This window comes from Patella vulgata, chromosome 7 (genome assembly GCF_932274485.2).
Source record: "Patella vulgata chromosome 7, xgPatVulg1.2, whole genome shotgun sequence".
NCBI classification, from domain to species: domain Eukaryota; kingdom Metazoa; phylum Mollusca; class Gastropoda; family Patellidae; genus Patella; species Patella vulgata.
This window is the reverse complement of record NC_065885.2, coordinates 34,623,381-34,649,231: the sequence shown is the minus strand read 5'-3', so window position 1 is coordinate 34,649,231 and position 25,851 is coordinate 34,623,381. Positions and strand designations below refer to the sequence as shown.

The following is a 25,851-nucleotide window of genomic DNA, read 5'->3' as shown; positions in this document are numbered from 1 at the left end:
TGATATCAAGTTAAAGACTTGCCTACTTTAAGTTAGAATTGACCGATGTGGATGATACTGATTTAAAGAGTTAGCTACTTTAACAGAGATGGTCAGCACACAAAACAAATTATCCTATAAATTTCAATAAAATTGTTAATTTTATTTTTGATAACAAGTCGAAGTGGTCTATGTTTAACGAGACAGGAGTTTAATATCCATGCCTTTCCTTATTCAGGCGCTGGCTCACTTACCGGGTGTAATACTTTTAGTAGAATTTTTGCTCGAGAAATAACATATTCGCATAATATGTGATATGTACTTAAAATACTTAAATCAACTTAGTCTGTAATTGACAGTTGACACATAAAAAAGAGCTATTTATCGAAAACATATGTCACTCATTTACCACCAGAATTACACGTGAGTGGAATTATTCTAATTGCATCATTTGATTTAAAGTAACCAATCATTTTGTTAATTACACAAGTTCAGGGCCATGATCACGCGTTATTGTACATGATATTCACTTACCTTTAAAAGAAACCGGGGAACCCTGTAAGTCAGACTTGCATTAGATTCCAGAGATCGGGGGTACATCTGAGTTCCTAGACAGCCGAGAGGCTGGATAGGGTGGAGAAATGGTTTTAGCTATATAGTATTGTAATTTGTGCTATGCTTGTATACCTGTAATCAGTTACATGGTATATAAAATGTAGAAGCGAAATATTGCATTGTTATTCCTGGTAAGACAAACGTCTTAAGAAACTGGAAGAAGTAAATACACAACGTGAAGCAGAAGTAAAGACAGCTAGAGACAAATCCTAGACGATCACAAGGCTACAGAAATATGTAGTAAGAAAAGATGCATGGGTCGTACGTAGGATGTGGCGACCGGTTTCCCATGGACGCTCTCCACGTCAGACAGAAGGCTCATGGTGCTACACGGGAAGTCCGGGGTGGTAGTGAATGTTTCCCACAATTTTCGAGCTTGGTTTCCCCTGGTCAGTTGCGTGTATAACGGAGAGCATGACGGGAACAACGTCTAGTCGTTTAATGGGGAGAAAACAGAGGTCCTGTGTACACACTGGCGTGCACGTACAAGAAACATCTCAAATGTGTCCTAACCCTCAAATTTCCAAAAATCGTTTTAGTACATGTTTCTATCAAAGAATTCATGACGATTGATATGTAATATTTTTCTAACCGATATCTATTAATAGAACAGAACTATTTATAGATTGTTTAATAGAACAACATAACAAAATATTCGTGCTCATTTTGCTTATTAAACAAGTCTGGTCTAAGTGGGTTGTATCACTGTTATTTCCGAATATGCATTTTGCAGAACAAAGCTATACGTGGGTTTGATCATTCTTCTGGTAATTATGTTGATTATTAGTTAGATCTTTCTCTTCACACTGTCCATTTTCGGTTTAGGGTATTGGGTCACAATTTTCTTCCCAACCATTCCGACTTTGATGATAGAATGCGCATTGAAGTGCCACTGACACACTGACAAAGATCTCATCAAGCCCTCTTTGGACCAATCAGATCGCGCTACACTCTCGCCATGCTATTACGAGATTCGTATAGTCCCTTTCACACAAAACAAACTCCTCGCTAATAGCTCACCCGCTAATCATTGTGAAATATTGTAAAAGCGTAGCAGTAATGGAGTAGGAGCGTTGTGTCAGCGTGGCCTTCTACATCGTGGCAGCAACGTGGTTGAGAGCGGTGGGAACGTTGCTGTGCGACGCAAAGGTGTGTGCCAAGAGCGTAGGGGGGGGGGGTGGCATTGTGTACGCGTAGTCGGAACGTAGTCGGAACGTAGCCGGAACGTAGCCAGAACCTGAAATTGCCTTCACACTTAAAAGGTTTTCCGCATTTGACCACGACCTCGCCACACTCTATTTAGTTTTTGTGCATAGGATATCCAAAATTTGATGCACATTATTCCTGATGATAGCACACAGTTTTATAGTGGATTTGATAAAGACAAATGTATAAGAATAGACATTGTTAGCTTTAATGGAACCATAGACTTTGAATTGGAATTTAGTGATGAATAATTAGTTTAATCAATTGTATCATTTTGAGGCGAAATTACGCAAATTAAGTTTACACAAAAATGACCTAATCACATTTCATGCGTTACCATTGTTATTATTCCATATTTCAACTATTATTTTAGTACAGTTTAGTCCTATATTGTATCGCGCGCTGGTTTCGATTCTCCGGTTGTACGTGACAAGGAGTAGTGTCGCCTGTCCAACCTCGTGGGTTTCCTCAGGGTCCTTCGGTTTCCTCCCACTGCTAAAGACCCCTACGCGCAAGCGAATTATTGAAATAAAAATTGTACCATATGTTAGTCCCAAAATGACCTGGTAGGTGTCAAATGGACGTTAAATCCCATCTCTCTCTCTCTCTCTCTCTCTCTCTCTCTCCTATATTGTATTTCATGATGCTAACGTAATAAAGGTTTTCTGGAACTTTGAGGTTTTTTCTTTATTTGAATGGCTTCTATTTTCGGTGTTTTCTCAAAACTTCAAATTTGGTGTTTAATCAAAATTGAACTTTCTTTCCTATTGATTTGATAAAAAGTATTTCATTATTTTTTTTACAGAAATCTGCAGGGGAATAAAATACAATATTTATCGAAAGAAGTGTTTCAACACCTATCTAATTTACTATATTTGTAAGTATCTTAGACATATTGATATGGATCTGTGCTATTTACAGGATGGTCCATGTGTAATTATGATTGTCTGCGATTATAGATACAGATGTTAAACTACCAGTTACAAGTACTATTATGTAATTATGTCAGCGACATTAATTTTATTTTAGTTCAGAAAGTGTGCACTGGAACTCGAGGCAATTTCGCCGAAATGGCGGTCGAATTTCAGACATGTATAATGATGACTCTAATATGATGTGGTAAAATGTTTGTTAGCTGGTAGGTAAGTGAGGGGACGAATAACGTCAGAATTCTAGCCTCTTGACATATTCTAGTGTCGAGGCGTTTTATTGTATTATCACGGTTAGTCATATATCGTAACTTCCTTTTAGACAAGACTAGACATACTAAATGGATTAATTATTTCGCCCCACACAAGAAAGTTCAGTCTTGTATAAAATCTCCGTTCACAGACAACAAAAACCTTCTAAAAATTCCAATTATTAACCTACAATAGAACACATGCAATTTCCGTTTCTCTGCAATAAACTAGCACGGTGGGTGAAACAATTAACAATAGTAGGCCGTATTAAATCTCAGCTCAAAACAGTCTTGATTCAAAATCTTTATCTGTTCAATAATTGGTAAATATAAAAACCAGCAGTGCTTTAGGGAAACTTCTCTTCAATTTGAACGCGCTTTATAAATAAGGATATTATTATTAACTACAATTATTGTAATCACTCGATGGTTAGAGATTTTGACGTTTAAAATAAAACAGAGAAGTAGTTTTAAGGGGGAACTGTTAAGGCTATGGAAATTAAGGTTTTGTTGAAACTTGAGATACATGTTCTGCTTGTAACATAAGGAGGAGCTTCGTTATAATTCGCAATCACAGAGTTATTGCCCCTGCAGTTTGTTATCACAACATACTGGGTCGTCCTTGCCGTCGTTCAAAAATTGTTCGCTGCTTTTACCTCATGTTTTACTTTTTCAGATACCTATCAAATAATATAATTTCTTCTGTCGAAGCCAACACATTCAGTGCCTTAAATAAAGTAATATTATTGTAAGTATCCCGCAGTTTATTATTGAAAATGAAGCCAAAAGTTATCACATGTATATTATTTTCTGTGGTATTTCGTACTGCTTATAATAATAACAGTATAATTATCGCAATCAAATTAAATGCCCCTTATGAAAATGTTACATGATATATAACTGTAAAGATGCATTATGTAAGATTTAGATAAATAGCGGACCGTTCTTGCTACACTAGTTCAAAAATAGATAATGACAGATGGATTTGTTGCAATTTCATTTAAGTTACTTTATGAATGTTTGATGTTATGCGTGTTTGAAGTTTTGACAAGATAATAGTGTAAATAGTCTCCTCGATTGTCAAGTAGCAATTGTCACGATAATAAAGAACCACTTTAACGTTAAATTATTAAATGACACCGATGTTCTAATCTATTTCATATCTTGGACTTCAGATGGTCTAAGAGAGTTGATGGTCGTGTGAATTTATGTTACATTTGTAGTCCGAAAATGACTTGCAGTAGGCAGATATTATAGCTCCACATTTCGAAGCAATGACCCGAGAAATCCCTCTCTAAACATTGCAACACTTTGACGATGTTTGTCTATTTTATCGTCCAACCAAATCTCTCCTGACTTGTCGTAGTTGGAATCTATTCAGTTGAAACTATTGATACTGTGACAGTCCGCCTCTGTGGGGTACTTAATCATTTTTGATTTCATTTTTTTCCTTTGCTGCGCGGTGACAATGGTTGGAATAGAATCATTTGTCACACAAATATTTTTTTCTGAAATATTCTGCTATTCTCAAGCAAATCGCGCATAATGAGTTCTGCAGATTGGTACGTAATGTACGCACGAAAATCCAATAGATATATCTACCTACGCAACTTTAAGCAATAAAATGATCTGGAAACAAGAAAGTGGATATTGTGAGTTACGCGTTTAATTTGTTTTAAGCAATTATTAAGCTGGATGCGAAACAGGTTGAACTGTACTAGGCGACACGGATGTACGAGTATATTAACTATACCTGTCACTTAAAATATTCTGGCTTCATCAGAATAAAAAGTTCCACATAAAGGGGGCTGTACTCTTAAAAGGCCCCGAAGAAGAATTTACTTAAATATGGTCATTGACGAACAGGCTCCTATATTTGATAGTTCGCTACAGAGAAGAAGGGCTTGCAAATAAATGAACGAGCAGCAGATATCGTTTTGGAGCATGTCGATAAAAAAAGGAAAATAACGTTATTAATTTCAATATTAATTTTAATATGTTCTGTTGTTGTTCAGAAGACATTAAGGCACCTTACAAGTACTTAAATTGACATAAGAAAGGCTAATAATTTATTTCGGATTATTTATTATAAGGAACATCGATTAAGACGAAGTTAGAATTTCACAAATGATAATCCGGTGGTTCTTGTTTTGTTTTTTTTATTTTTAGGGAACTTACATCGAATCGTTTACGTTGGTCAGAAGATACGACGCAGGTTCTCAACGGGCTAAAGTCTGTTACTGAGATGTAAGCATATTATTCTTCTCAGTGTTTGATTGTAATGTGAATTTATCTGAAAATTTATCATTGAAAATCATGCTGCCGTCCTCAAAGAAGTGAATTTCTTTGATTTTGTTTTTTATTGAGGTGGAGGCCCATGGTTAGAAACATTACATATAAATCTTCATCAAAGATTATGTTCATAATCTCTTCTAAATGCAGTTTTTGTCTGCTTTCTACGGAATTGAAAAAAATATCTATTTTTATTTCATCTTCAGAAAGTTACAGAATAACTCCATTTCTGGTCTGCATGCAGGTTTATTTCACGAATGTCCGACGTTACAATATTTGTAAGTTATCAGCTTTCATTAATAATCAAATTTATCTACATCTAAGCTGAGATGGGATTCTCTTTTATCTTTTTTATATATTACAGACAACGGTGATTATAGAATCTGATATTTTACAAAACTACCGGTTTCAATAAATCATGGCCAATGCAGACCCAAACACAATTTGCGTTAGAAAACTTAGTCAAACGGCAAAGGCTTTCATTTGGGATTCATTTAGGTTGTTTAAAATCGAAAATGAAAAGTTCACCAAGATTCATTATATAATATTTAGATAAAGAGCTGGCCGTTCTTGCTATAAAAGTTCACAAATAGTTAATGGAAGATGAATTTATTAACAATGTATTCTCGATTGTCAAGTACATTGTTACAATAATAACCAAAGTCTCGGTTATCCATTTTTTAAATTAAATTATTAAATGGAGATCGTGTTTCAATCCATTGAAAATCGTGTTTATCCGATGGTCCAGAAAGTTGATTATTGACTTGTCATGTGAATAAAGGCCAAATTAATAACTTATATTAATAACACTTGAGGCCACACGAAAGACCTGCTATAGAGAGATTTAGCTCTTACAAAATGAATCTTTAACATTTCAATGAACAAATTATGTGTTGCTTGTCATACCCGTATTTTTTTTTTAAAAAATGTGTTAGCTTGAGAAGTGTTTGAAATATGTTTCATTTGTCTTCAGTTTATTGATCTAGCCAGCTTTATCCAGAACATAAATCCTTTACTAAATATGTTATTTATCTTGATAGATGTATGGAGTCGTGTTATTGAAGGCTTCATTATCTTGCTAATTAGAAACGAAATACAAACAGATTAGGAACATGATTAGGAAACGGATATCCAGTTTTGTTATTGTTTTCAAGGTGTACTGTTGAGGTCAGAATGATTGAGTGATAAGGAAATCTGATGTAGATATTCAAAATTTTACGAACCCGATACAGGACAAAGCTCTGGATGGCACATTTCCATACTTGCTATAAATAGAATATCAAAGAATAGACGCTGAGTAGTCTCCGTCTATGTATGTTTAATAAATCTTTCAGACATTTAGATAACAACAACCTAAAGCGGATTCCTGTTTCAAGTTGTATGCATCTACAGAAACTGACCGCTTTGTAAGTTTTATTACATACAATAACAGTATATGTTTGGTGTCTGGACGTCCCAATTACATAAATATCGATTTCAAGACTATACCTGGAAAACCTTTAACAATATGTCTTGACGAAGAAGTATTTTCTATTTTATGAAAAGTGCGGAATGAGCTCTAGGATTACAATACGTTAGCAAATTCCAACTATTCACTGTAAAATCTACGGGTTCGTCTCGGTGCATTATTTAATTTCCCTGTTCATACGAAATATCAATGTCTTGTTAGAAAAGAACGTTTTCGGCGACCCAAATAGCCCCAAGGGATAATCGTTTTTTTTTTAGCTTGCAGACAAACTGTTTTTTGTAACTTACAAAATTTAAGGAGCAGTCATGGATTTTGCCCCAATTGAACATATAGAGGCAAAAGGCAGGGCTTTAGTTAGTTACGCATGATTATAGAACAACAGTTTCATCCATATTTAACGACTTTTATTCAATAAAATAAAGCTGGGACAACTCCTTTAATCACTTCAAACACGGGTGATTCTTGTACACACTTAAAATTTTGAGGATTAACACCACCTCCTTGAATTATACATTTTTTTCCAGATATTTAGCTAATAATCAAATACAAGAAGTGGGTATGGATTTATCATATTTAATTCATCTACAATATTTGTAAGTATTGCCATTTTTGTATTAATTATTTGGGATGACGATCCTGGTCCATCGGACTTGTTAATCGAATGACGATCTACTATTGCTTGCTGCGGTGTCGTATGCGTCTATTAGGTTTGAAGTGGAAACGAGGGCGAAATTTAAAGAAAATTAATTGCATAAATTCACACAACATCGAAATAAAAATAAAAACCATTTCCTTTTTCTGTTCTGGCTGGCAGAACCTATGTAGCGAGGCGTATAAGAACTAAATAGTAAACAGTGATGAACATTTAGTTTAAAGATGCATTATGTAAGATTTAGATAAAGAGCTGACAGTAAGTTCTCGCTATAATAGTTTAAAATAGATAATGAAAATGGAATATACAAATGTATTGAAATTTTCAGTCAATTTAATCAATTTTGAGCTAAGTTATAACTGTTTAAGGAATAGTCTGTATTTACATTGCTACCATTGTTACGATAATAAACAAAGTCTCGATTTTCCATTCTTAAATTAAATTATTAAATTGCGATCGTGTTTCAATCCGTTTAAATTCACAACCGTCGGGTGGAGTTGGATGGCCGAATGGTTAGCGCGTGCGCGCTGTATCATAAGGTCTGTCATTGAGTTAACGGGTGGGGTTTCGATTCCCCAGTTGTGCGTGACAAGGAGTAGGGTCGCCTGTCCAACCTCGTGGGTTTTCTCCGGGTCCAAATTATTGTAATAAAATTGAACCATATGTTAGAAGCGAATGACCTAGTTTGTGTCGAGCTCTCTCTCCCCCCCTCTCTCTCTCTCTCTCTCTCTCTCTCTCTCTCCTCAACAATCCGATAACATCAACTAATTTAAAGAAAATTAATTGCATAAATTCACACAACATCGAAATAAAAATAAAAACCATTTCCTTTTTCTGTTCTGGCTGGCAGAACCTATGTAGCGAGGCGTATAAGAACTAAATAGTAAACAGTGATGAACATTTAGTTTAAAGATGCATTATGTAAGATTTAGATAAAGAGCTGACAGTAAGTTCTCGCTATAATAGTTTAAAATAGATAATGAAAATGGAATATACAAATGTATTGAAATTTTCAGTCAATTTAATCAATTTTGAGCTAAGTTATAACTGTTTAAGGAATAGTCTGTATTTACATTGCTACCATTGTTACGATAATAAACAAAGTCTCGATTTTCCATTCTTAAATTAAATTATTAAATTGCGATCGTGTTTCAATCCGTTTAAATTCACAACCGTCGGGTGGAGTTGGATGGCCGAATGGTTAGCGCGTGCGCGCTGTATCATAAGGTCTGTCATTGAGTTAACGGGTGGGGTTTCGATTCCCCAGTTGTGCGTGACAAGGAGTAGGGTCGCCTGTCCAACCTCGTGGGTTTTCTCCGGGTCCAAATTATTGTAATAAAATTGAACCATATGTTAGAAGCGAATGACCTAGTTTGTGTCGAGCTCTCTCTCCCCCCCTCTCTCTCTCTCTCTCTCTCTCTCTCTCTCTCCTCAACAATCCGATAACATCAACTAAAAGAAATGTGTTTTGCCATTTCAGATATTTAACCGGAAATCAGATAAGTAATGTTCACCCCAAATCTCTAGACAGAATTGAGTCACTGAGGGCTATGTAAGTTGAATATCTTTTAATCTAATTATTCTTTTAGATCTTTAGTTGTAATTTCGTCGTTTGACCTACACTACATGAATATCTAACTACTTATTATGTTGCCGTCCGTATCCGTCATTTCATTGGCTTGTGATCGCGATATTTACCTCACCTCTCATCCGCAACGTTTTATAAAAAAAAATTATGAACGCGATAGAGGCTACAGGTTCTTTTTTATTTTTTAACGAATTTTTATAATTAGGTGTGAAGCATTGTGGTCATGATATGAAAACCCTATCGATGTCAATCCTTCCGACACTTTCCGTTTCTCAATTACACGAATCTTCATCAAATATTGCTATCGTCCACGTTTCCATTTCGGATAAGTTACTGTTTACTATCTGATTTCGAGAGAAAGCTAAGTTGGGCGCATTTCCAAGTTTTGCTTATGTTCCTTCATTAATCTTGATCATCCGGACAAGACAAGCCACAATACTCTTAATTACTGGTTATCGACACTCAAATTGCTATTTATTATGGAAGCGTATAGGGGTCAATAATTTATACCCTTTACTGATTTTGTTTTTGTAATAATAAATAACTTTATCAGATTATAGTCATTATGTGAAAGATATATTAAAACAATTTAAGACAATGTCTGGCAATATCATTAGTATCCTGATTATCATACTATTCATTTATTGCTATGTATAATGGACACGATATCTTAGCATTTAAAGACCGACTACCGACTATATCTGGACAGTGCAACATAGGAATTTTCTGACATTATGCTGTATAATTTATTTATCCATCGATTCTGTGAAATATAAACCATTTTGCCACTCACACTGAATTAATTGGTATTAGATTCAGGGTGGACGTACCGGGTGCAGTGACATTTATGATGATACTGTGACCGGACAGACAGTTTTTTAGTATGTATGCGGTGATGAGTAACAACTATTTATAAGTTTAATCTTTTAATCTGTCGTATCGTGGCATAAATATTTTTAAGTGATATCATAACAAACAACGATGATAATCAAGGGAAAAAAGGGTGATGACATTGCTATCTGAAAAATACAAATAACAAGAAATACTTAAATTACTGACAATATAAACATGAAAAGTGAAGAAGGGGTTTTAAAATGGAAATAATTGTAATGGGAACGTGGCTTTAATGTTTGACTCATGCACAACGCTCACGCATTGAAACTGACAAATGCTCTCTTGAGTAATCGGGATTAACCATGAAATATGAATTAACATAAAATACCAAGTCAAAATATATTGTACTTTTACAATGAAAACTTAAAATAAATTGACTACCATGGTTAAAACTAAATTCTGAGTTGTTATATTATCACAGAATATACTCTAGCATAACTCTGTATGACCTGTCTTCTAAATCCTAAATGCAAAACGGATATGACTAAAGTCTAATACTTTTCCTAACCTTCGCAGAAACGCAGTCAAAAGTTAATAGTAAATGAAACAATTCAACTATCATAATATAATAATAGGATGGAAGAATACTGTATAATCACAATTAATTCACCATAAAATCCCAAATATTATAAAAGATATGTTCGTAAATAGGAAAAACAAACATATTCTAATGAACTTTTGACGAAAATGCATTTGTTTTACACCACGTGACCATATGAACTTCCGAGAAGAAAATCTTAGTGACATGTTAGGCCAACAATTTACAAACACTTTCTACCATTTTGACAAGTGACATTGCCAATTTTTGAGATTTAGGGAACAAGATAATAATGAATTAATTGCAATTGTAACAGTAAATGAATAATACCGAAATTAGAAACGAAAATCGACCGTAGTCCCAACTTTATCAAACAAACACACCATGACTGTCCATGCTTAGAAGGGACAGGGGGCCTTCAAACCGAGGTACAGTTCACTTGAAAGTAAATTTTATTAATTGACAATGTGGATTAAACAGGAAAAATAAAATGATATCACATCGCTTTGTGACCTGGTTACAATACAATTAGAAAATGTAGCGTAGATAAAACATCTTGGAGTCACCAAAGCTATAGTTTGGGTGTCATTACGTGTCAATTCGTCACCGACCATGAATGTATTCAAAGTACATGCAATCGCCATTACGTATATAATGTGCTTCAAGGAATCAAGTTAGATATAATTTAGTGAATAGACTGATCAGTTCTATGTGGGAGACAAGCCTTTATCTCAGTATTTTACAACTATCTGAATCTCTTGGGTACTATTTCGCACAAATTCCAGGTAGCTTGTTTAAAAATTTAAAAAAAAAAAACGAAAACACTATGATCACTAACGTGTTACAGTTACGCTACAGGGCCAACAACCCAGTATTCCTAATAAACGGTGGGTAATCTTTTGAAAAAGAAAATCGCGACAAGGTATTTTTTGCAAATTTGGAAGTAGAATCTCAAAAACACCGTGGAAGGACATACCAGTGAAGGGACAGTCGTGAGTGATGACACCATCCCCTCTATAATATCTCTAAATCAGGCAATATATCTTGCGCACATAGGTCACATGAATGTTGGCTGATCGGAGGCGATTAGAATGGTTTAATAACCAGAGGCATTATATATGCTGCGACTACATAAATATTTTAAAAATACTTTTACATTTTATACTTGAAATATTTGTGCTCTGGTTTATGAGTGTATGAGAAGGCGTGATTAGTGTACGCCATTTTGATATGTATTACAGGGAATTCTTTTAACGAAATAAAATGAAATTTTGACGTCCTAAGAGAATGTTATTTCTGACCTGACAATCTTCAAGAGTACATATTACGCTTTTGCCACTCTTATTAAGTCACTTATTATAAATCGCCTAGATCACCAAATCGTAATTTTTTTAGATACTAAAAACGGCATGGCACTTAACCCCTTGAAGGTTATTTTTTCCCTGTGCATTTAACCTCCACGGTTTAGCTCTTGTTGAAATTGTGATGACGGGCATCTTGAACAAACCTCTGACGTATATGGTATTATATGGTATCGACGCGTTCATAGAATATTTTGCTACACTACCTATTCATGATTATAATCAATGATACTGGTTAGCAACATATAACAAGTTTGTATCATTAATGTCACCATACATCAATATATTTCCAGATGGTTAAACAAAAATAATCTAAGTGGTTTGGCTGAAGATTTGTCAAATTTGTTTTACCAAATAAATGAAATGTGAGTACCAGTGAACAATTACGTGTATTGAACTAAGGCTGGGTATTAGTGCAGGTACAGTTGACCGCGTAGTTATACCATATTCGTTTGGTTACGAAACTCAGATGGCACTAACCAGAACCCGAGTTCGAATCGTTGAATGTGAATGGAATTCTAATCAGTTGACAGTTACACGTATTTAACCAAGATTGGCTTATTTGAGCTGACTAATATGGTTTCGTAGTATACCTTACTGGTTTGGTTACGAAACTGAGATTGATGGAACGAGATAACTCAAGTTTAGTGGAGAAGGCCTATTTTAATCTTTCAGGTTTGACCTCCTTGGGACTTACGCCAACTGTCTCTGTTTTCAGTACTTAGTACCATTTAAGTTTCGTCAACTGTAACGATACCTCGGGAACGCTTAAAAAAATTTTTTCTATACTGTTTTGTAGAAATTTGTTAGAGAATCCATGGAAATGTGATTGTCATTTGGTGTGGTTAGTTAGATGGTTTCAGCGAAAGACTAGCCTACTTAGTCCCACTTGTAACACGCCCCACCCTCTTGTATCGTGGACAGATATAAAACTGAGTGACATGAGATGTGCCATTGATTCAGGTAAATACATGTATAATATATATTCACTGTATCTATTCTCGCTACGATTAAAATCGTGGTTTTCATTGTGGAGTGATCGTGGCGATCCTTTCAGGTCTTATCATATCTTGAGGTCAGTTGTAGCAATCTTGATCATCGCTGTAGATCGTATTGGATCGCAACAAAGCGAGACAGATCGCACCTCATCGTGCTTCCAAATCGTGGTGATCGGGATCAGCCTTGGACAATACAGACACCACGCCCTGTTAAGATTTACTGCGATCTCTGTAGAATTATAGGAACGATGGAGTCAATGGTCAGTCGGACTGTATATATACCCGTCAGGGTCCAATCCTGACTCGAATCGTGATCACTCTCTGTCCCAATCGTCAAAGACATCGCGACCACAATCGTATCGTAACGCAAAGTAGCGCTTCGGTTCCTGATGATCGCATGGAAACGTATCCGAACGTATCTCAACGTACCAGATCGTGGACTCAAAACGGAAAATCCTATTAGAACGCATCTGGTCGTATCTGAACGTGAAACCAGATCGTGACAGATCGTTTCATCTGAAATTGAGCAGTCGTTACCATATCGCACCCAAGCGCACCCAACCGTACCAGAACGTTTAGTGGATCGTCATGATTTTCAAATTGTCGAATTGCTGACAGAATCGGAGTCGCCAAAACATGCCAGATTGTGAATTTGAGCAGAAATAGAAAATGGACGAGATGGGTAAAACTAATAATGCAGGCTCGTCATGTAACTGGTTTTAAAATACAGATGTGACGTCATCCTTTGATGTGGGCGTACCATTATTTCAAATTTTTCCAGCGTGATGCCCCCCTTGTCAGTGATGCAGGACGGAGGGCCTGAGATGGACAGCTATCTAACCGTTCGGATGGGACGAAAAACCGAGGTCCCGTGTACACATTGGCGTGCACTTAAAACATCCCTTGACGGTTGGAATTTGATATAAGAGTGCCGTAGTGCCGCTGTCCGGGGAAAATTTCCTCCATAGCACACTGTATGGCGTATGCCCGTCTTCATGATACGGACAATGTGCCAAGCGTACATTATTTATACAGGTAGAATATTGGACCGGCGTGACGTATTTTATTGAAATGCCGGTGCTGGATAGTGTCTGTATTTTAAGTAGTTTAATGGTCTCATCCAAGACATTGCGTAATATATAGATATAGCACTTGTGCTAACACACTCGTGCAGTATCAATATATTACGTAATGTCTCGCACTCGACCATTAAATTATACATAATAGTTTCGCCAGTCTTCCACAGAGACTTGGGTATTTTTATCTTGGATAGAGGAAATTTAATAATTTTTCATCGGCTAGTTGGGAAAATGACTGTTGGAGCTCTTTATCTGACGTGGTTATAACGTGGCGCATGTCACAGGGTTTGAAATACATTTTTGTGGACATCATGAGTTTTCACCTTTTTTTTCATTTTATTAAAAGCCACAAAATCTACTTTCTTTATACAATTCCGCCAGTCTTATGCAGGGAGCCGTCCATCTACAATTCTCTAAAACACTCTACAGACAAGAGCTATTGGGATACTGCTGAGTTGTTCGGTTAGTCCTGTTGGGGAACCATATCTTAATTCTGATATTTCACAGAGTTGTTGCCCCTGTCTTCGAGAGTCTTTAAACGTTCTACGAGCCAGAGATTTTGAAATGAAATGGGCTTAAACATACTACTTTTCTACACCTTTGTGGCTTTGAGCAAACAAATATGTCGCTATCAGACAATAACCTAATTGCTGAAAACAGACTACTTTCAATTTATTTTCTTCATCGAAGGCCCGGCCCGATTAGCCATACCACGCACATGGTTTCGCAATAGTCACGGTCATCAAGCGATTCTTATTGTATATAATTATGCTTGCTCGATTCCCCATTATGGTATGGTGTCTTATTGTATGCCAGGTTGATTTCCGCCCATGTCGTCATTATGTTCCGGTTCGATGAATTTCGAGAAATGTTTTTGGAGAAATGTTTTGCAAGATTTGTATTTGGAGATTTGTATTTGGAAATTTGTTGTTTGAGATTTGTTTTTCGTTGTATGATGAAATGTAAATGTAGGCTAAATGTTATCTTAATATTAAACTACAATTAAATGAAACAAAAGTAGGCTTAGAATTTACAAATCTGATATGACAAAATGTCTGATTTGTAAAACAAATATTGATTTTAAGACACAGATGTTAATTTTAGTGTATTAATGTCCGAATACGACAGTAAATGAAGAAAAGATTAGATAAATTTGTTTAAAAAAATGTAAAAATGTATGTTATGTTGTATGTATACACAAGTTAAGTACTACTAACATAAACAGGAAAAGTTTATTATATTCATCTATATCATATATTTGGCACATCTATACAATACTTTTAACTTTCAGTTATATTTAAAGCTAATTTAAATTAAATGATTGTGTATTCAGATTCGAATTAAGGACTATGAATTAAGAATTAAGAACTAAGAAAACTTATAATTGACGAACACGTCAACCAGTATACAAGTGGACCTCGGTTTTTCGTGTCACCCCTAAAACTAGATGTTTTATTCCTTGCCATTCCCGCAGCACTGACTTGGGAAACTAGGCTGGAAATCTCGAGAAACTTTCTCCGCCTACATCGAGCCAAGAGACCCTAGGGCTAATGAGTCAACGCCATATTCACATGCCAAGTTTTTACACTGATACATTCGCTTAGGTTGTTGTTTTACATAATCTCGAACTGTGGGTGTTACCGCCTGTATGCCGTCTTCATTAGGCCAGTCGGTGCAAGAAAACTAGGACATTAAACCCCATATAATTTCATTCATTATACCACATGTATGGTATTTCATCCTAGCATATAACCGCAATTATTCCTGAATTTTTTCTTATTTTGTTAAAAATGATGGAAAACTATTAGGATTCTATAGATTTTCAGTAATTAATTTTAAACATCCAATTAGCCTTTCGGCTGTTATCAGAATTCAGACTTTTTGAGTGAATCGTTATGTAAGCTTAAGTATGCACACAAAACATTAAGAAAACGTCAATCATATCGTGTGCGTGACTAAGCTTTGATTGCGACGAAGCTTTTCAAAAGAGGAAGTCGTTGTGTTGGGACAAGAAAACTAATAAAACAGTAATGGAATACAGAACAAGTAATGTGTCCAAGGAACACTAACATGTTTACTTTGGACTGTCCGTTGTGAATTGAATTTAACGTACATTGACAAACCTTCACACAAATATGTGGACAAACCTCTACGCGATATAAGCGTCTGGAAAACAAGATCTCAATCTGATTTAAACACAGATGCTACTTCGTTTCGTTTTGTATAGTTCGAAATTTCGTTTTACTTGTCTTTACTACACTAGGATCTACAAGAGTTGTTATATAACCCGCGTTCTGGATGATGTGAGGGGTTAGCCAAAGAAACGGTGAGTTATTAGCGTGAGGTGCACGGATCTGTGCGTAACCCAATAGAAACAGCAACGCTGATTGGTTAATCAAATGTCTGATGTCATAGGGTGAAATGCCGCTCGTATGACCTCTGACGCGACCTTCCAGTACAACTGGTCAGATCTTTGTGTAGTGTAGGCCATCGAAAGTATAAAAAAAACGCAACGAAATATAGATCTGTATTTTAATCAGATTGGCAAGTTCTATATCATTGGCGGAGTTATAATGGTAGCAAACTCATACACATTTAAAATGAAATTCCTTTATTACGAATGGCTCAATATTTACATTCGAAATTGCCAGATCTGGTAATGACGTTTGCTTGGCATAATTAAACTAACTTTTATTCACCGTGTCCTGTGAAATCTTGGAATCTCCATTTACGAATAATTTAGTTAAATTGGCAATGAATTTATTCATATCAGAATAAATTAATGCTAAGCTTTGAATGTGAATTTTAGTTTAGAAATTTTAAGCTCCGGTAGTTGCAGTATTTTAAAATAAAACCCATTGTTTTTCTGTTTATATCGTGACTTAGTAAACAAATGTTTTCTTGGTTGACAGCCAATCTAAGACTGAGAGCTTTCAAACCTTGTATTTAAACCTTAGTTTTAACATTAAAAAAACCCCACTGATGACCATAGAATACACTGTTTTACATCCATGTATAACTGGACGTGGTAGTTGTGGAAAAACCCTTTACATCGAATTAACAAAACAGATTATTATTATCAATCTGTTATAACCGGAGGCTTGTCACAAACATCATTAAAAACAAGAAACAAGCGTAAAAAATAACAATCAGCAGTAAATATAATAGAGCTGAGGAGAGCATTTCTTTCTAAAACAAAAAGAAAATAAGAACACTGTTTTTAAAGCAACTGCGTGCAGTTAATGTGATAGATCTACCAAAGCCTAATCTTTAGCCACAGATTATTAAGTAATTAAGTTATTTTGATCACTGTTTGAACAATTAATTGCCTTTCACATGTCAACACAAAAGCAGTAATATCTATAGACACGTGAATCCGTGTAGAAACTATGAAATCCAAATTCAAAGCAGTGAATGTTGGGTACGGGGTTCTTACTCTACAAACTGTAATAATATAGCTAGAATTTTTGCTCTTGAAATTAATGGTGCAGGCAGTATATTTCATTAATTAATATATTTGGCAAATTAATAGTTTCACACATATTCACATATATATTATATATAGTGTGTACTAAATCAACTTAGTCTGTAATTGACAGTTGACACATAAAAAGAGTTATTTAACCAAAACATGTGTCTATAAAATACCACGAGATATTACGTGCGTGGAAATATTCTAATTGCATCATTTAGCTTAATTTAACTAATCGTTTTGTTAATTACACAAGTTCAGGGCCATGAACACGCTCTGCTGTGCGTGATATGCATGGGCGCTATAAAGGAAATCATAGCAAACTTTTAAGTCAGACTTCCATTATATTCCAGAGAGGTTCCATCTGAGTTCATAGACAACCGCGAGGCTGGCTAGGGCGGAGAGATGGTTTTAGCTAGTATTGTAATCTGTGCTATGCTTGTATACATGTATTCGGCTATATATATATATAATGTAAAAACGAACTGTTGCATTGTTATAACTGAGGAAGACAAACGTCTTAAGAAACCAGTAAGAAGCAAACGCACAACGTGAAGGAGAAGCGAAGACAGATAGAAACAAATTCTAGACGATCACAAGGCTACAGAAATATGTAGTAAGAAAAGATGCATGGGTCGTACGTAGGATGTGGCGACCGGTTTTAGTACGTGCCCGCTCTTTACGTCTGACTAAAGACTCGTGGTACTACAAAACGCCACATCTAATTGCTTTGGAAACTGAACAGAACAATGACGCTGAGGTGTTATGCTGGTGATTATAATGAAATCATTGCACCATGATACCCGTCTACTATTTAAATGGTTAAATAATTTAGCTCCTGTTTACCTCACAGATCTTTTAGAACTTTATACACTTGGTCGAACATTACGTACATAGCGATGAACTACTTCTGAAGAACAAATCTGTCCAACTAGATTCTTATAGTCTGCACTCTTTTAATTATCAAGCCCATGTTTTATGGAATAGTCTACCTTTTAGTTTAGGACCCTGCACATCTCTAAATTCTTTTAAAAAAAACAACTTCTTCTATGCTTTATTGAGAACGAGGACCTTCGAAGCTAAACAGTAAGTTGTAGAAACGAACTAACCTGTAGTTTTATTTACGATCACAAAGGAAACACAACAAGGACGTCCGATATTACTACAGGTTTATGACTTCAATTATTCTTGAAAACTTAATTAAACTTATGATTTATTTGACAACTGCAAAGAATTATGGCGCTGAATTTTTACGCTGGTGATCATAACGGAATTATTGGCGCCGTTTTTATACGCCCACATTTTTATGTGGACGTATATTGTCGTCGCCCCTGTCCGTCCGTCCGGGCGTTCGTCCGTCCGAGCGTTCGTCCGTCCACAATTTGTTTGCGGATACTCTACAGGTCACAATTTTTATCCGATTTAGACGAAACTTAAAATATAGGTCTATCTCCCAAAGATCCCAGTTCCTTTCGATATTGGCATGTATTGGACCATAACTTCATCGATTATGGCCCCTGATTGTACAAAAAATCACGTTTTTAGCTTGTGGAAATTCGAGAGGTCACAATTTTGATCCGATTTTGATGAAACTTGAATGCATGTTTATAACCCAAAGATCTTGGTTCCTTTCGATATTCGCGCACATCGGATTGTAACTTCCTGATTTATGGGCAATGATTGTACGAAAAATCGCGTTTTTAGCTTGTGGTCCCTCTAGAGGGCACACTTTTTCTCCAATTTAAAAAACCGTTACACCCTAATGATGGTTGAGTTCGAATTTCGTGTAAATCGACCTCTAGAGGTCACAATTTTTATCCAATTTAAAAAACCGTTACACTCTAATGATGGTTGAGTTCAAATTTCGTGAAAATCGGACCAAAACTGCCGGGCAAAATAGCCGCCCCTTGTACGCAAATAGTGTAAAATATGGCATATCAAGGTTGTGGACGCTCTAGAGGTCACAATTTTCATCTGATTTGGATGAAACTTGGAATACATGTTTATATCCCAAAGATCTTGGTACCTTTCGATATTTGCGCATATCTGATCGTAACTTCCTGAATTATGGCCCCTAATCCGATGTGCGCGAATATCGAAAGGTACCAAGATCTTTGGGTTGTAAACATGCATTTAAAGTTTCATCAAAATCGGCACAAAATTGTGACCTCCAGAAGGCTCACAACCTGTGTACCAGATGTTTACACTATTTGCGTACAAGGGGCGGCCATTTTGTCTAGCAGTTTTGGTCCGATTTTCACGAAATTCGAACTCAACCTTCATTACGGTGTAACGGTGATATATTCAAATGGTGTTTCAAATCGGATAATAATTGTGACCTCTAGAGCGACCCCAAGCTAAAAACACCATTTTTCGTACAATTAGGGGCCATAATTCAGGAAGTTACGATCCGACATGCACGACTATCGAAAGCAACGAAGATCTTTGGGTTATAAACATGCATAATTTCAAGTTTCATCAAAATCGGATTAAAATTGTGACCTCTACAGAGTCCACAGCATTGATATACCATATTTTTACATTATTTAAGAACGAGGGGTGGCCATTTTGTCTGTCAGTTTTGAGCCGATTTTCACGAAAATCGAACTCAACCATCCCTAGGGTATAAAGCTGATATGTTAATACGTTTTTTTTTTAAATCGGATACAAATTATGACCTCTATAGGGTCCACAAGCCAAAAACGCAATTTTTCGTACAATCAGGGGCCATAATTCAGGAAGTTACGATTCGATATCGAAATTATCTGGGATCTTTGGGTTATAAACTTACATTTCAAGTTTCAACAAAATCGGATAAAAATTGTGACCTCTATAGGGTCCACAACTTTGATATACCATATTTTTACGCTATTTGAGAACGATGGGCTGCCATTTTGTCAATGTCAGTCAGTTTTGGTCCGATTTTCACGAAATTCGAACTCAGCCACCCTTAGGGTGTAATGGTGATTTTATTTTTAAATCGGATAAAAAGTATGACCTCTGTAGGATCCACAAGCTAAAAACACGATTTTTCGTACAATCAGGGGCCATAATTCAGGAATTTATGGCGAATATCGAAAGGAACCGAGATCTGTGGGTTATAAACATGCATTTCAAGTTTCATCAAAATCAGATGAGAATTGTTACCTCCAGAGGGTCCACAACCATAATACGCAATATTTTGACACTATTTGCGAACGAGGGGCGGCCATTTTGTCCGTCAGTTTCGGTCCGATTTTTATGAAATTTGAGCTCAACCATCCTTAGGGTGTAACGGTGATCAAACGCTTTTTTGCATCGGATAAAATTGTAACCTCTATTGGGTCCACAAGCTAAAAATTCAGCAAGTTATGGTCCGATACATGCCAATAACGAAAGAAACCGAGATCTTGGGGAGATAAACCCATATTTCAAGTTTCGTGGAAATCGGATAAGAATTGTGACCTGTGGAGTGTTCACAAACGCCATAATTCAGGAAGTTATGGTCCAATACATGCCAATATCGAAAGGAACCGAGATCTTGGGGAGATAAACCCATATTTCAAGTTTCGTTGAAATCGGATAAGAATTGTGACCTGTGGAGTGTTCACAAACAATTGTGGACGTACGTCCGGACGGTCGGACGGACAGGGGCGATGACAATATACGTCCACATCAAAATGTGGGCGCATAAAAAACGTTTTATTATATCACCGTTGCACCTAGTCCGCAAATAGTATGAACATCTGGTATATCAAGGTTGTGGACCTCCCAGAGGTCACAATTTTGATCCGATTTTGATGAAACTTGAAATGCATGTTTATAACCCAAAGATCTTGGTTCCTTTCAATATTCGCGCATATCGAATAGTAACTTCCTGAATTATGGCCCCTGATTGTACGAAAAATCGCGTTTTGAGATTGTGGTCCCTATAGGGGTCACAACTTTTATCCGATTTGAAAAAAACTGTGTGAATATATAGAGAATCTACCAGTCTTTTTTGATATCAAAAAAGACGAGTAGGAGATTTTATTTATCACCCAATCCCTTCTTACATGCACAAATAGAAAAATATAATTCTTTGCTGTAGATTTCACTTTTACTGAACATTACGGCGTAGTGATACACCATTTTTTAACAGCAATTCAATCATTACAAAGTCCTTTATATTGGCCCAGTGTTTCCATCAAGGTCAAATGAATAACAATAGTTCATTTTTAATAAAAAAAAAGTTACTTTTAATAAAAAATGAATTGTCCTAAGGGGATATCGCAGTAGATTATGAAATATATCATACAAGCGATATATATCTACTTTAGAATGTATTATTGGATGATAAATCACAGTTATACACTAATGATGGTTGAGTTCAAATTTCGTGAAAATCAGACAAAAACTGACGGACATAATGGCCGTCCCTTAAGTACGCACATAGTGTAAAAAATATGGTATATCAAGGTTGTGGACCCTCTAGAGGCCACAGTTTTTATCCGATTTGGATGAAACTTTAAATATATGTTTTATCACATAGATCTTGTTTCCGTTTGATAATCACACATATCCGAACGTAACTCCTGGATTCTCTAGAGATCACAATTTTATTTCCGATATATCACCATTCCACCATAGTGAATTTCGAATTGGAATTTCGGGAAAATCGAAATGAAACTGCCTCACAAAATGGCCGCTCTTTGTACGCGAATTTTGTATAAGTATGTAATACAAAGGTTATGGATCCTCTAGAGGTCAAAATTTTTATCCAATTTTGATGAAACTTAAAAGATATCTTTATATTCCAAAAACTCAGTCCCTTGTGATATTTGTGTATTTCAGACCATAACTTTCTGGATTATGGCCTCTGATTGTACAAGAAATCGTTTTTCGTTTTTAGCTTGTTCTCTGTCCATCTCTTGCAAAATGTAGGCGTATCCTGCCTGGCAACCACTGGTTGCTGTAATATTTCACAAATAGATAATTAAAAAGACATACCGTCAGTCAAATTATTAAATTATAAATGTCCAAATAATAATTTATTTGACACTTGAAGCCATAAAAAGACATTAGGCAGATTTAGCTCTTACATAATACAATCTTAATATAATTTATTAATATTTGTGTTAATCTTTAAAGCATGTACAGGTTCCAAACTACAAACAAGTTGCGCCTACTGTCCAGCATTTGAGTACTTAAACCAGGCTGGTAAATGTGTCTGTCTAGATGGTTATGAACGACCACATCATTCAACATCATGTACAGGTAAGAAATATTGCTTCGTATGCGTGTACGCCCACCAAATGTCTTTTTAGGTTGGGTTTACACTGTCGACGTCCTTTCACAAAGTTTTGAATTTGATCCGAGTTCTTCTGGATAGCGTTTAGAACCTCGAATATATAGTCAGCAAATCGGATAGCTCCAAAATCAACATGAATTTCTGACAAAAATATCGACAGTGTAGACCCGCTTCTATCCAGATAATATCTGGAAATTGGTCAGATTTTCAGCTTCTTGGTAAAAGGTTGACAGTGTAAACCCGGCAGTAGATTAAAACACGTATGGTAATAGGATCTGAATAGAACCGAGCGGATTTATAAGGGTTGGATTTTTACTCATAGAGGAGCCACGGTTGAGTAAGACACTGGCTTGCTTGTCTGGCAATTTCAGCTGTCTAGTCGCTCGAATGGGGCGAAACACCGAGGTCCCGTGTACGCATTGGCGTGCACGTAAAAGATCACTTGGCAGTTAGAATTCGATATAGAGTAGGCCTTAGCCCCGCTGTCCGGCCAAATTTCCCTTATAGTACATTGCATGGCATATGGCCGTCTTCATTAACCCAGTCGGAGGAGAACAGTAGGACTTTAAACCCCATTTTTACTCATAGCGCCGCAATCATAAAGATGCGGTTTCAGAGTTTAGTGGGTTTACAATTTCTACAATGTGGTCGATTCTGAGGTGACCACGAGCGCGTCGCTAGGGTGAACACGCAAGAGACAACTTAACTGGATTATTCGTCGATCAATGTTACATAATGGCGAAATCTATACCCATCCCAACTTTGGATTTGAACATCAACAGTAAAAGAAGCTGTCGGATGATTATTTATGCCAACACAGTATCTTGCTTAGTTTGATCAAAGCACGTATAATACAACAACACACTGAACGAATTGAAAATGGCCATTTATTAATATATCATATTAATAAATAACAAGGTACAAAAATATATATAAATATGATTGTAATGATTATTGAACAATTTCTAATACAATTTCAAATACGAGAACATGTATAATAACAATCAGATTATCTTATACTGTATGCGCAAACAAGCCCCCCCCCCCACACACACACACACACACACCCACCCACACACCCACACACACACAAACACACACACACAACCCCTGGATAGGCTGCTGTAGAGTATGCTTGTGATTAACTTCAGCGTCTAGAGTACTTACCTCTGGTCAACAAATTGACAACTTCAAAATTATTTGTCTGTCACCCGATTTTTTCCAGCTTTTCTTGCAAAGGACACACTATTGCTTAACTACATTGTTTATTGCGTACTGGGAAACTTCTGCTCTATTCTTCTTTAGCAGCAAAATATTAAAATTTTGACATTGTCCGATTTGTTTATTGCGCATTGGGTAACTCCTGCTCTAATCTTCTTCATCAGCAAAATGTTACAGATAAACATCGGCAGAATGAAATGGGAATTTCGATCAGATTTTGACAGAGTGTCATTTCCTATTGAAGGTCAGACTATATCTGGAGGGTAAATCAATGTTTTGCGTTTTCCTTCTGTAGTCTAAAACCACGTGTAATCAAAATCATTTTAATCTGTGAATAACCATGGTTATCGTTGTCACCATTGTGATATGTAGCTTATAATAAACGTATAATATGTAAGAGCCAAATCTGTCTATTTGCAGGTCTTTCTTCGGGCATCATATTGTGTTATATGAATTGATATTTAAATATTTATTCACATAATCAACGCTCTAGATCCACTGGATGGTTTAGACCAATGATACTTGACAATTGAGACTATTTTGTCAAAACTTCAAACACCCATAAAGAAATTAATTTGTATGAATGTTTGAATATATTAATTTTTCAGTGTCTATTTTTGAACTATTATAGCGAGAACTGTCAGTTACATAACGCATCTTTAATTATTCATAATACACAGTCTGGCAATTACCGAACAAAGGCGACCAAATTTTAAATTAGAACTCATCAGTACGAATTCTAAACATGAAATACTGATCAAATTCCTTATCTAGAGACATGTGATAATTAAAGAAACAGCTAGTAGAATTAATTGAATGCGTTTGCTCGTCAATGCTAATTACCGTCTGGGCTCTTCAAGCACCCATCACACCAAACTAGTTCTCAATACGTTCTGCAAAATCTTACCATACTGCGTGCGAACGGAGTGAACGTAGTAGCAACTGTTTACGATTTTTAAGAACTGCATGGACGGGTGTGGGACGGTAAGAAGTCGCCAACACGCACACCAAGCAAAATGCAAATCACATTTGGATCTACAATACGCGTAAAAAACGGCCTGGCTAAAGTATCAAATACGTCATTGAAAATTGGTTATCAATCTCAACAATAGGACTCGAACCCATGACCACTCCCGTGTAAGTCCCTACCCCCTCACCCCCTACCCCCCACTTACATCATACAATATCATTCCACTCAGCCACTGGCCGCCCTACAAATTCTCAAGAATATTATTTTTTTAGACTCTCCCTTTCAGAGTAAGACATCCGTCCGCCAGCATTCTATGTCGGTGTACTTTTCCATTCGACCAATTGTTTTCTAAAAATAACATTCTTGAGAAAAGAAAAGTGGGGGGGGGGGGGCGCTTCGAAATTACAAAGGGGAGATTTAAGACATCCAGCACAGGTTGTTTTTTAAGGAGTCATTACTGAGTTTGGTGATCTTGAAACATTTCACAACTGAATATAGTGACGATAATAAACTCCCCACCCAGTTTGGTTTCAAAATGTTAACTTTCAAAATTTATCGAAACAGAATTATTTGATTTGATATTTGATATTTGTTTATTTTTTTCAATGTCTATATTCTGTCTTGTCCACAGGTTTATCTTGTAGATTTTGTTTTACGTGTAGTGCGGTCCTCCTGCACTTACTATTAGTATACAGTTATTTATATGAAGGCTTGGAAATAGATTGCATTGTCTGAAGACCAGGGGCAAGTTTCACGAAATTTTAACTAAGATAAAATCCAAATTTTAGTAATTTGATTGGATAAAATTAGATTGATTTTAGTGCTTAGCCAATCAAAATTGAAGTATCTACTAAAATTTGGATTTTATTTAGTTAAAATTTCGTGAAACATGCCCCAGGGCAGCATTTCAGGTGTGTCATATGATCTAACCATGAACACAAAACGTGACAGATTTCACAAATCGCTAGCAAGAATGGAATTCGGTTGGAAAAGTTTGAGAAACATACAAAGACAATGCTTGGAAGTGCAACAATTATTTGGACATTGAAAGCTTATAACTTTACCAGTT

At 36.0% G+C, this 25,851-nt stretch overlaps 1 protein-coding gene across 1 annotated transcript in view; it reads left to right on the top strand.

Moving 5' to 3' along the window:
- Nucleotides 1-5,113: 5,113 nt before the first annotated feature.
- Nucleotides 5,114-25,851, top strand: part of LOC126827482 (mast/stem cell growth factor receptor Kit) — an 81,384-nt gene continuing 60,646 nt past the window's right edge. Inside the window, exons 1-8 of the mRNA XM_050556861.2 lie at nucleotides 5,114-5,227; nucleotides 5,479-5,550; nucleotides 6,607-6,678; nucleotides 7,265-7,333; nucleotides 8,873-8,944; nucleotides 12,067-12,138; nucleotides 12,573-12,736; nucleotides 22,432-22,557. Coding sequence (XP_050412818.1) covers nucleotides 6,653-6,678; nucleotides 7,265-7,333; nucleotides 8,873-8,944; nucleotides 12,067-12,138; nucleotides 12,573-12,736; nucleotides 22,432-22,557 — 529 coding nt within the window. The 5' untranslated portion in view covers nucleotides 5,114-5,227; nucleotides 5,479-5,550; nucleotides 6,607-6,652. The remainder of the gene's footprint in view (nucleotides 5,228-5,478; nucleotides 5,551-6,606; nucleotides 6,679-7,264; nucleotides 7,334-8,872; nucleotides 8,945-12,066; nucleotides 12,139-12,572; nucleotides 12,737-22,431; nucleotides 22,558-25,851) is intronic.